Source organism: Sciurus carolinensis, chromosome 8 (assembly GCF_902686445.1).
Source record: "Sciurus carolinensis chromosome 8, mSciCar1.2, whole genome shotgun sequence".
NCBI lineage: Eukaryota > Metazoa > Chordata > Mammalia > Rodentia > Sciuridae > Sciurus > Sciurus carolinensis.
The window spans coordinates 32,177,568-32,190,193 of NC_062220.1; the positions used below are offsets into that span (position 1 = coordinate 32,177,568).

Sequence of the window (12,626 nt, forward strand, 5' to 3'; positions counted from 1 at the left end):
CAACTAAACTCATGTCCCTTCCTCCAAAAGCAACAGGCTAAGTAACACCAGCAAATATCAGTAGGAAGCCTTGAAAGCAAGGAAAGAGTAAAATTCTGAAAAATGGACACAGCACATAAAAATCCCTGCAGTCCAGAATCAGTTGCTACATAAAGTTGATGTGTGTGTACTACTCTACTTATGTTGGCATTATTTTTGTTATAAGAGCAGATTTGTGCATGAAAAGAATATCAGTGCTCCTCTAAGTTTACATAAAAATAGAAGGTTTATTTACTCAGTTTCAGTGTAGATTTCCTGAGATATTCACAGTTTAAAGGGTCTAAATATTAGTGCACTACTTTATTTTCATTTATTCCTGCATTCAGTAAATATTTATTGCATGCCCCTATTTAGAAGGCATGTTTTTATGTATGAGCAGAAAAGCATGAACGATGACTTTAGGGTGCTTATAGATTGTTTTTGATCTGCAATTTTCTAAGACAAAGACCCAGGAGGGTGTGTGTCAGAATTTCAGGAGAATTTGCGACCCATATCTTTTAAAGAGAATTTGCAACTTGAGGGAGTCTAACTTGAAAAGCACCTTTGGAGTTCCTTTAACCCACAGCATAATCCTTATGCTACCTCACATTTTAAAAGGACCTCCCTACAGAGGACGGTGACATTCTCCTTTCTGTAAGTTCATGACAGCAATAATAATATTATTTCCCACTTTGGGGGTGTTTACTATGTGCTATTCTCAAAGCAATCAATTTGCACATGAGAAAATTGAGTTTTGAAAAGTGAAGAAACATGCCCAAGGTTACATAGCTATTAAAGCACTAAAAACCAACACTAAGGACTCCAACTCAGGTTCTCTTACTCCAAAGCTTATAATTTTTAATTACTACAGTCCACCACTTCCCCCAAGCAAATACATAAAGAAAATTTAAATCTCAATTTCCTTATAGTTTTTTTTTAATATAAATAAACTAAATAAAAAACTGAAATATGTTTTTTATTTGAAAGGTTCAGATTGACCTGCAGGAGATGTTTCTTTTCATACAAACGAGAAATAGCTTTTGGCAAGTAGCCACTTTAAATAAACCTTCAAAATTAAACTAAATTTTAAGCTATCCACAGATATGTTGGACATCTTTAATGTGTATGTGTGTGTGTTCCTAAAGACTGAGTCCAGGGTGCTTTACTACTAAGCACATCCCAGACCCTTTCTAGTTTTTATTTTGAAACAGGGTCTGACCAACTTACCCAAGCTAGCCTTGGACTTGTGATCCCTCTTCCTCAACCTTCCCAGTAGCTGGGCTCCTTTCCCAAATCTCGATGGCCCAATACTTGTCACCAGCTCATTTGCTATCTTAGTACTCATCAAAAAATAATTTTTATCTATTTTATTTTATGCTTAAGCTAACCCCAAACTGTTTTCATTGCTTGCAATCAAAAAGCCTTAGCCTATACAAACATGCAAGGGCATATTCCTAAAACTGGACCCTGGAATTCACTATGTTCTGCAGTTTCTTCTTCGCACTGTACCATGTGCCATGGACATACCTTTATACCAGGACGTGAGAGATTTACCCTATTCCTTTTAGTGACAGCATAGCATTTTACACTTGGCTATACTATATTTAGCCACCCTCATTTTTTTAAAAAAGTATATATAAATAAAAATACAGGAGGACAGAAATACATTAAGCAGGAGGGAAATAGCTTTTTATTTTTTAATGTATTTTCGCATTAAGTAGGGATCTGTATCTCTCACTCTATTAACTCTATTATCTTTTAATAGTGTTAAAAGAGCACATTTGGATAAATTACAGGGTCCTAATTGGGAGGGAAAAGGTTGTGAAGCAGCATTACTTAAAATATCCTTCTCCAGGACATAATATATCAAGTTAAATATCAATATAAACATAATAAATAGCATTTATCATAGTATTAACATCAGTCTTTCATGGAAATGCCTTCAGGGAATCATGCTGTAATGGTATATTCCCAGCTCCCACTGAGATTGCTTTAGGAACCAAGATACAATATCCACTTCATTTGAAATCCAATGTAGTCCTGGCCCTTAATCCATTGTAATTTCTTAATATTATCTACTTATTATCCTTCTTGGGAAAAAATATACTACTAGGGTATGTGAGAAGTTGGAAGGAGGAATAGAATATTCCCTTCTTCATGTAAAACATCTCTTCTGTTGTTGATCTATGTATTTGGAGGCTCACAGTCAAAGCTATGCCTAAATTATGGTAGCTAAGAGGAAAGTGCAGTTTGGATCCTAGTTTTATATTTCTACTTTAGTCATTTTGTTATTATATGCATCAAATTCATTTTGAATGAAGTGGTATGAGTTAAAAAAAAACTAAACATCTCAAACATAGAGTCTAACCATCAACTTGATGTGGGATAAAGTTACACACAATTAATCTAGGTACAAGGGTCAGAAAACTTTTTTTGCAAAGGATCCAATAATGCGAATTTTAGGCTTTCAGGGCTGTACAGTCTCTGTTGCAAATGATCAACTCTATTGTTGTAGAACAAAAAACAGCCAAATATAAAATGAAAACAAATGAGTATGTCTGTGTCCCAGTAAACCTTTATTTGCAAAAAAAAAAGGCAGTGGGCCAAATTTGGCCAGTGGACTGTATTTTCCAGTGCCTGGAAAGAAAATCAATAAGGCATTTCATTTTTGTTTGTATTTCTTCAAAAAGCATTCTATGCAAAAACCCCAAGTTTTAAAAACAAGAGCAATTTGAAACCATAAATGCGACTCCAATTCTATGACTTTGCTAGCAGGTTCCTACTTTGTTTTTCACTTGGATCATAATACACATAATTTGAAAGTACAAGATGAGAGAAACAACATGTATCCCATTTGTAGACAATAATAAAAAAAATCATGCATTAAATCATTAAACACATACAGTTATCAGGTTTTTACTTACATAATTAATATTATATTTAAATGGAAACAGGAATGTTTTCTGAATTCACTTACTTATATCTATCCCTGGCATCTCATGAAATGTATAGAGGCATCTCAATGAAGATTTATTAACTAGGTAAATAAAGAACAAGTTGAACCGAAAAAAAAAAAAAAAAGAAAGAAAGTAAATTGTTAAATATGCACTATTCTTCAACTATATAAAAATAAAATTTTGAACCAGTGATAAAATCTACTCTGAGTTAGAGTCCCATAGATCATATATTACTTGGATTTGACTATAGAGAGTAGCTTCAAAACTTTTGGAAAACATCTACACTCTTTTGGGTTACTATGCACTGAAGGACTTACTAACTAACACCTACATAGGAAAGAGAATAATTGGATGGTGTTTGTATCTTTGCCTTTAGAGGATTATATGTTCTCAAGAACACGGGACATAAACTACATTTTTTCCAAAGCAAGGAATTGGAAGAACATAAAAGCATATTTTCATTCCGTAACATTTTGTATGCCTAACTCTAAATAGTTTTCCTCATAGGGTTCTCAAAATCAGTCTAAATGTGAAGCACTGATTGTAAATATCTACACTACACAGTAGAATCATAAGTAATGCAATGACCTAATAGCAAACAGAATTTTACATTATCTTATTTTTAAATTTAATTCTAAGAGTTGTTATTTCCTGAATCAATAATATTTCCCTTGGAACATTGCTCTCCAAACTGGGCTACACATAAGAAGTACCTGTATCTGCCTTTAACATATGGGTCCTGTTCCCATAATTTCAAGATAAAACGTTGACTTGCCTTTGCTTTGTCTCTCTCTGAACTTTGATGGGGTTGGACACAGCAGATAAATCTGCACTGCATACTTCTCTGAAATAAATATCACTACCATCATTAATAGAGAGCTAGGGCTCAGAGAACTTAAATTTCTTAAGGTCACATATTCACAGCCTGTAGCCTTTTTCAATAGAGCCATCAACCTCTGCTATGCCACTAGAATGAAATTAACCAGGGGGAAGAAAATAAAGCCCATATTCTAATTTAGGATCTGAGATTGTCTACTTTTCTTTTCGAATGATGTTTACTAAAATAAGTAGGAAAATCATAAAATATAAAGTTCAAATGTTACTCTACCAGTACAGATTATATTTAATAGCAAAGTGTTGCCTGGGTAGCTTATCATCCTTTTGCTTTTTCCAATTTTTATTCTTTCCATTCTCACAAGGTTAAAAAAAGAAATTGGTTCCAAGCTACAAAAAAGACCACCTGTGGGTCAGAGTATGGCACAGAAAGAGTTGAGGAGAAGGGATTTGGATCAAGTCAGGAAAGGAAAGAAAAGCAGGTTGGATCAGACAGGCACAGAAAGGAAAGTACACATTATAATTATTTTCCTATGAATATGAAGGTATTTTATCAAGGTGTCAAACCTGTACTTGGGTTCTCAGTAGTATTTGTGGCAGTGTCTACTTTGCTTTTAATGTAATATTTTCATATTGCAGGTTAGCAAACAGCAGAAACTGCAGTGCAAAATGAAAGGTAGATAGACTAGAGTTCCAGGTCATTCTGAGTCATTTCCACTAACCCAGGCTGCTCACCCTGGGGAGGTCAAGTTTACATGTGCCAACATAGCCTCACGCATTCTGTTGATATGCACACAATAAAATAAGCAGGAGGTAAAACTGTGACACTAAAGCAAAGCAAGTTCTAATAAGAATCACATTTCTAGAAAATATTTTTATAATGACTGCCTCAATTCAAACATAATTTATAGATGAAATTGATGGCCATGGAAAATAAGCTGCAGTTTTTAAAACTGTTATTTTTTTTTCCTGTGGGATAGTAATCAAGTAAGTTACATTAGAATCACAAAACTGTTTTATTTCAGGTATTTGAAGCACACTCCTCTAAAGTGAAAACTACAAAATTAAATAAAATAAACAAAAATCAATTTTCCATACTCATGAAATTGTGAAATTGCTACCCTTTCTTGAGGCCTATCCAGAAATAATAGCTTGTGATAAAGAGTAAAAGAATGCCAAGAAGAGTTATGAAGGAGATGTTTTTAGAGCTGTAGGAATGTAGAAAAAGGAAGCCAAAGCAGCATTTGTACTGGCAAAGGCTGGGGACACCATATAGGAATCTTCTGCCATTGGGTCTAGCAGCTCCTTTGGCTGCCAGATTCTATTGCCTTCAGGCTGTCTTTGCACTTCCTTGATATTTGGAAGCTGCAACATAATCTTATTTTTTTTTCTTTGTCAAACTGACCCAAAGACATCAAGGGAGAGAGGAAATGTAATCCATCTGTTTTGCAGCTGGACAGAACTGAAAATTGAAATTGAATGGAAGTTGCAATGCACAGATAATCCATGTTTTGTGCACAGTAAGTCAGTGGAAGCACCAAGGCAGTAGGGAAATACATGAATTTTGGAGCACAGTCTCATGTCATCAGAGCCACTTTATATGACTTCAGAAGCAGCTCACAGGGCAGTGTGCAGAGGCCCAATCGCCCCATTCAGTGACAGGATGTGATGTTTTGTGCAACAAAAGAGAGAGACTAAGCATTCTATATCTTTCCCTTATACCAAGGACTATCCCGATGAATAGGTTTTGGACCATATCACTTATGAATGTTCCAGAACCTTAGAGTGGTCCCTCATAATAGAGCCAACTCCAGCAAAATTATGAAATTTGGAAACTTTGCTTTCAGCTCTTGTTACTATTCCAGAGCTTTCATATTACTTTTTTATTTGTCTCAGAAACACCTTCCTGACTTTCTTTCAATTTTCTTTCCAGGAAAGGGGCACCTAATTGAAAAAGAAGCATTATAATAGTAGCAAGGTGGTTATAAAAAGTATTTAAGCACAGAGATCTAACCATTTTCTTCCAAAGGAAATCACTATTGACCTCAGCAGTTAATTCAAATTGCTTCTCCTATCTCCCTTTTAATAAATAGGAAAATAGATGTGTACTTAACTCTTCATATCCACATCCACAGATTCAACCAACCACAAATTGAAAATATTTTTTTAATTGCATCTATACTGAACATGTGCAGAACTTTTTCCTTTTCATGATTCCCTAAGTGACATAACAACTATGTACATCATAATTACATTTATTAGGTATTATAAGTCATCTAGGGCTGATTTAAAGTATATGGGAGGATGTTTTTAGGTCATATGTAAAGACTACCACTTTTCATAAAGGGTTTGAGCACTTTTTTTTTTTTTTTTTTTTTTTTTTTGGTATTTATGGGGGTCCAGGAACCAGTACCCTGGGATACTGAAGGAGGACTGTACTGAGTAATTGTGTTGATTGTGTATTCTAGATCACTGTAGCTGTCACAATGGCAGGATAGTGCAGGATAATGGATCAAAATAGAGACAAGGGTAATAGTGGGTAAGAGGAAGAACACAGAAAGTAAGAGTTAGGACACGGGTTTTCCCACCCGTCCTTCCCCTGCAGCTGGTGTAAGACACATGGTAGGTCAGTTGCCTGGGCAAATTAATATTTCCCAGTCATTAGCTATTCAAGGTCTACAGTGCATTTTTAAATAAGGTCCTGGATAGCAAGTTAGGATGGAATCTGCTATATGCTTAGTTATTGGAAATGTTATCTGTTATCATTTCTGCCCTTTTAACCCTCATCATCTACTTAATTTTCTTTTAAAATAACTTGTCTAAAAATTTGTCTCTTATTTTTATCTTCAAATGATAGAAATAAAATTACCTGACAAGTAATGGTGTATATAATAAATATTCTTACTTCTTTCTTATTTAGAATCATCTGTGAATCATATTTAAGCTGCCTTCTTGAAACAATTTCCAGCACATTCTACTTGCAGTCAAATGAAGTGGCAATTTTCTTAAAATATGGAGTAGTTTGGTGCTGGGAAGAACATGTGTTCAGACTCATAAACATAAACATTTTTAATGTAGCATTTAAACATGAACTATGCAACTCTGAAATGCTACAGAAATATAAACAAAATAATTTCAGAAATAAAGTTATCTAGCTACAGAAAAATTGAAAGGAACTAAAATCAAAACAAAAAAAGGAAGCTAACAAGAAGAAAGTTGATCATGGATAAAAATTTGTGTTTGTGAAATTTTTTGAGAAAAAGAGTAGCATACTCTAGAAATCGTTTATATTGTGTGTGAAGTGACATTGGTAATTACTTTTTTATTATTCTCACCTTGTTCTAGCAGTCCCAGTCCAAGGCCGGCACCGAACCTTTCTTCAGTGATGACAACCATGTAGCCATGCTGTGTGAGTATGTGCTGGTATAGCTGAAGCTCCATTTTGCTGTAGGAAGGAGGCCTATAGAGTACGGCCCTTCTACCATGACTGCCAAAGTGTGTCTCCATTGATTCTTCAATCTAAGAAAAGAAAGAAGGCATAAAATTCAAGATGAGAAATTAGCACATTTTGCTTCAAGTACATCATTAATGCAAATCGAATGTCATTTAGAAAGATATTCTTTACATTTTTCTCTAGAAATAAAAGATTCTCTGAAAGGCTGACAAGGACAAAGGCAAGCTCATGTGCAAGAACTGAAGGTGAACTTGTTCTCACTGCTACAAAAAGATGAAAATTTTAGGTCATTAAAATTTAGAGTTTCCTGTGGGGGAAAACTGCTGCATAGAAATATAGAGCTCAACTCTAGCTGGAAAATATATAGGGTTGCACTTGCATTGTGCTTTTATAAAGGAGTCCCACTGGGTTATCTCTTCATAGTTGATTTAGGCAAACATGAAGAAGAAACAGAGGGAATGAGTTTTATGTTGGAAGGACATGGTCAAGCAGAGGTAGACCCCAAAGGAAATCTGGGAGCTCTTTAGAGGTATTTGTTGCTGCTGTTACTCTCAATTAAGACATCACAAAGTTGGATGTATATCAGTGAGGTGGGACCAGGCATCAGGTATAAGGAAAAAAAAAAAACTATTGAAGTTCCATAATTCTCAGCTCTTCCCATTATTGTTCTCCAATATAAACAGTCTTCTTTCTCACAATATACTTAAAAGTAACAAAATCAATTTTTAAGTTGACAAATAGAGATTGAAATTAAAATTCGTAATAAGTTTTAATGAAAGATACTGTTCCCCATCCCCGCCCCGGAACATGACACGTGCCACATTCTTAAGAAATGAAAATATTTAGTAAATGAACTGCAGTAGCATTATATCAAAATATTTGAAGATATGTATAGAAAGAAGAAACAACTTTAGATTGTAAACATTTTGTAGGCATATCTTATTTTTCATTACCTACAAACTATTGCCATAAAAATCAACAGACCAAGCCTAGTGAGGTGCCAGAAGACACCAGCTGAAGCCAAACTGCTGGATTGAAATCACCTGTCTTCACCAGCACTATCTGTGTGGTCATGAACAACATCTCTTCCTGAAAGAGCTCAGAAGATTGGAGAGTTAATTTTTATAGTGTTACACCCAGGCCTGCCACATAGGAGTGCTGTATGTGGGCTTTTAAAATAATAATACATCATAAAGAGCATGAGTCAGGAAAGCTGTCGAGTTTGAGCTCTGCCTGGCACATGCTAACAAAGGTACTTGATACTTGTGTGACGGATGTGATGGAAAGAAACAGAACACTAGCTAATCACACCTTCTGTGCCTGGTACTTTGAGAAAACGTGCTTGATTAGTTATTTCCCTTTTTTTAAGGGTATTATGTTTTATTAATGAGGAAATTATTTAAACACAAGGATTTACTTGCAAATTGGGACATGATTCCCCAGCAAACGCTGTCATTGTAATGATAAACTTACAAGGAGTGTTTGCAACTGAATACAGGTTGAGCCTCTATACAGAGCAGTAAGAGGGAACTCAGTGGCCCTCAGGAGCCAAAGAAAACAAACATGCGTCTAGGTGAAAGGGGAAGACAGATGCCTCCAAATATATCAGTGTCACTCAAGGGAAATGCACAGGATCCAGAATTCCCTTCTCATATTATTTTCTTTCATAATAACAGGATGCCCCCAAGTGTAGCAGGGATTTCACATGAGGAGAGCATATTTTAAAACTCTTAAGTTATTGTAATTTTATTTTTGAAAGATATCACTTCTCCTTTTCCCCCAACCAGGACCAATTTAAGCAAGAGCAATGTAACTTTTGCAAGTAGATCTTATGTCACACTTGTGCTAAATAAAGTAAGATTACTGGCCATATTTTGTATTAACCTTTATAATTTGGACTGAAAGTTTAATCATGTCTCAGACTACAGAGAGTAAATAGGAAATGAGCTTGTCAGTAAAATTATGTTGTATTACCCTGTAATACAAACTGGCCCTGCCCTTGTAATATTTATAACACACTGTATCAGCAGAATGGCCCAATACCAAAGGGCAAGAACAGTTTTAGACAGTCCAACGACAGGTGCACACACTGCGTAAGTGAAATAAAAACTATGTGAACAATCATGTCAACCACACAGCAAATGAGGGATTATCAAATGTGGATAGCAGCACTCTGGGAAACAGAAGCTCCCGATTACTCCTGAATTTTCAAGTATATATTTTTACTGGAAGAAGGTATTTAACCATTACACTACATCTTAATTTTTTTAAAAAAATGTGTATTCCCAGATGCTCATACCATGAACCCCTGAGTCACTTGCCTCTCTCTTCTTCTTTAGAGATTTTAAAATATTTCCCCAGAAATCACTTCACTAGAAGACAAGAAAGTTGTTTTATAACCAAACACATTATTCTTATTGGAAGGACTTCAAAATCTAGAATCTTTACATCACCTAAGATAAAGCAAAGAGGGGAGTGTTGTTATCCACTACTGTGAGTGTTGGATCCAGCCCTGTAGAGTGTAATGAGAGGAGGACTAGGAATTAAAAATCTGGATTTAAATTCTGGCTCTACCTCTTGCAGGCTTCATCCACAAGGGCAAGATTTTAAATCTGTCCACAGTTGGAGTTTTCTCATAGGTACAGTTGAAAGAACAAATCCTACTTCAAGAAGTTGTATTGGACTATGTAGAGGGAAATGAGAGGGGGGACGGTCAGGGGTATGAAAGATGGTGGACTGAGACAGACATCATTACCTTGTGTACATGTATGATTACATGAATGGTATGAATCTACATCCTGTATAACCACAGAAACAAAAAGTTGTACCCCATGTGTGTACAGAGAATCAAAATGCAGTCTGTAAAAATTAAAAAAAAAATAAAAAACAAAGTTGTATTGAAAATTAAATAAATTTTTGATATGACAATGTCTATTAATATAGTGTCCCACCAATAAATGATGCTAAATATATATGAATGTGAATACTATTATAATGTAGTTCTTCTTTTATCTTGGGAATCCTATATGTTTTCCAACTATTAAAAAATTTTTGGTTCAGCATGTCATCAAAAGCATTTTTTTCAGTGAACTATTATTTTTCTTTACCTGATATGTGTTCCTCTGTAAGGGTTATCATCTTTTAATGCACAAATATAATTTATTTACTTATTTTATGAAGCATCTGTCTCCCCACACAAGAATATAAGCTAAATTAAAACATATTTTTCTCTGTTGTGTTCACTTTGTTTTTTCTATCAGTATAGTAATTGGCAAAAAAGAAACACATGACAATTTTTTTGGAAAAATGAATGCAAACTTCTTTTTCTTCAATATGTAAAAATTTTGTTATAAACACAAAGTATGGAATATTAACAATATAAAGTGGTTAAAATTTGTATTAAATTGATTTCAATAGAATTGTGAAAAATATCAAGAATTACAAAAATATTTAAATAGTTGAACAAAATAATAAATATACAATTAAAAAAACTGAATACAAAACATTATAAAGTGCTGATTTTCTCAGTTACCTTAAAAAGTCTGCACCAGATTTAACAATATAACAAGAAACACAGCTTTTTAAAATATTGTATGAATGAAAAATAAAACTTGCCCTTTTCCACACAACAGAAAATCTTTTTCTGGATTTATTGAAGTTGCCATTTATTTATGATATCTTTTCATGCTCAAATACAAATCATATAGTGGACTTTGAAAGTGTTTCATTTATGACTAAAAGTTAAATCGCCTTCCTGGTCCAGATTTTGGCATTTAAAAACTATTACAGAGTCTATCATAGTGAATTATGTTTTAATTTTTCTACTGTAAGAATAAAATACAGATTCTTTCCTCACTGGCAAAATGTATACCTGTTTTTGAGGATGTAATAAATAAAATAGAAGGAGTTTTTCAGGATACATATCATATAAAATTTTATTTTAAAATCATGTTATAATTGCATGACTGTCTAGAATCCAAAGGTTCCTGAATATGAAAGACAGCCTTGTAAGAATTCCCCTACCTAAGGACTGAGGGTGTAGCTCAGTGGAAGAGAGCTGTCCTAACATGAGCAAAGCTCTGGGTTCAATCCTGGGCATATATAGATCCCCCTACCTAAAGGAAATATTGGTGAATTTCTGTCTGCATCTTCCAGAAGATCCAACTGAATCTCAAGCTCATCATTCATTCATCATAGAATGGACACAGGCTTAGAACTATACCATCATGACACTAAGCATCTAGAAGTTCTAACTGTACCCAGAAACTGTATCTTGGGTTATCCCGACCCCCAACATTCGATGTTAGGTAAGTTTGCTCATCAGTAACGCTATGTAGGTTCTGAACAAATAGCAGAGAAACAAAAGCAATGGGTTTCAATATCAAAAATAAATGGCCAATAGAACTTTCGTAAAAAAGCGAAAGAGGTATTGCCAAAACCCATCATCACTGATCTCTCAACATAATTTTCCCAGCAGCACACTTCACAATGTATAAGTATATATATATATATTTTTTGTTTAAAGACCACATTTCCAACTACTGCATTCTATAAGGGACTACACTTGCCTGCTTTGGCCATTGTTGTATATGCAAGTAACTCTAAATCAAAGACTATGGATGAATTAAGAAGCAAATGAGTGACTACACAATGCAAAGTATGAGTTCATTACTTCCAAATATATTCATGCTCTTTAATTATTTTAAAGAGAATCCACTAGAAAAATCTCAATGAAGTCTCCAACATGCTCATCTCAGGTCATAAAATATCCATGACCTCTTCATCCTCAATGACTCTCATCTCCACTTCATTTCATCCTCCCACACCAATGGCCATATCTTGGATTTTGTGATCCCCAAAACAGACCCTGTTCTGAAATTATGAAGTAAAATATTCCATTCTCTGATCACACCCATAACGTTCCAGTTCTTCTCCTTTATTCAGCATATTAGTTCTTCAACAACTAGTCATTTCCCTAAACCTAACTTGTTGCCAGCCTCTTTTTTCCTCACCTTCTCTGTCAACAGCTCAGATTCAATGGTCCAACATTTCAATCACTCTCTTCCAGTATATTAAATCCTTTGCTCCACTGTACTTCCATATGCCATAGCACCAAACATGCAAGGGCTGGGAATCCACAGGAGTCAAGAAAAACTGGTCTCTGCCTTCACGGATGAAGGATTCATCAAGGAAGAAGATATAAGCAAGAAGTTATAATACAATATAAGACACAGAAATTGGGAGATGAGGGACACTGTGGAAACACTGAGTTGGAAGACCCGAGGAAGCCCCCAGCAGCCTGCCTGTCCTCCACCTGGGCTGGGTCGTGGAGAGCTGCTAACAGAGTCCAACACAGTTCAGCA

The 12,626-nt window shown here is 34.9% G+C and overlaps 1 protein-coding gene across 3 annotated transcripts in view; it reads right to left on the reverse strand.

The window, feature by feature from the left end:
- Cped1 (cadherin like and PC-esterase domain containing 1) overlaps positions 1-12,626 on the reverse strand; it is a 265,317-nt gene that overhangs the window by 232,674 nt on the left and 20,017 nt on the right. For all 3 annotated transcript variants that reach the window (XM_047560301.1, XM_047560300.1, XM_047560299.1), the window contains one exon: positions 7,145-7,328. In XM_047560301.1, coding sequence (XP_047416257.1) covers positions 7,145-7,328 — 184 coding nt within the window. The remainder of the gene's footprint in view (positions 1-7,144; positions 7,329-12,626) is intronic.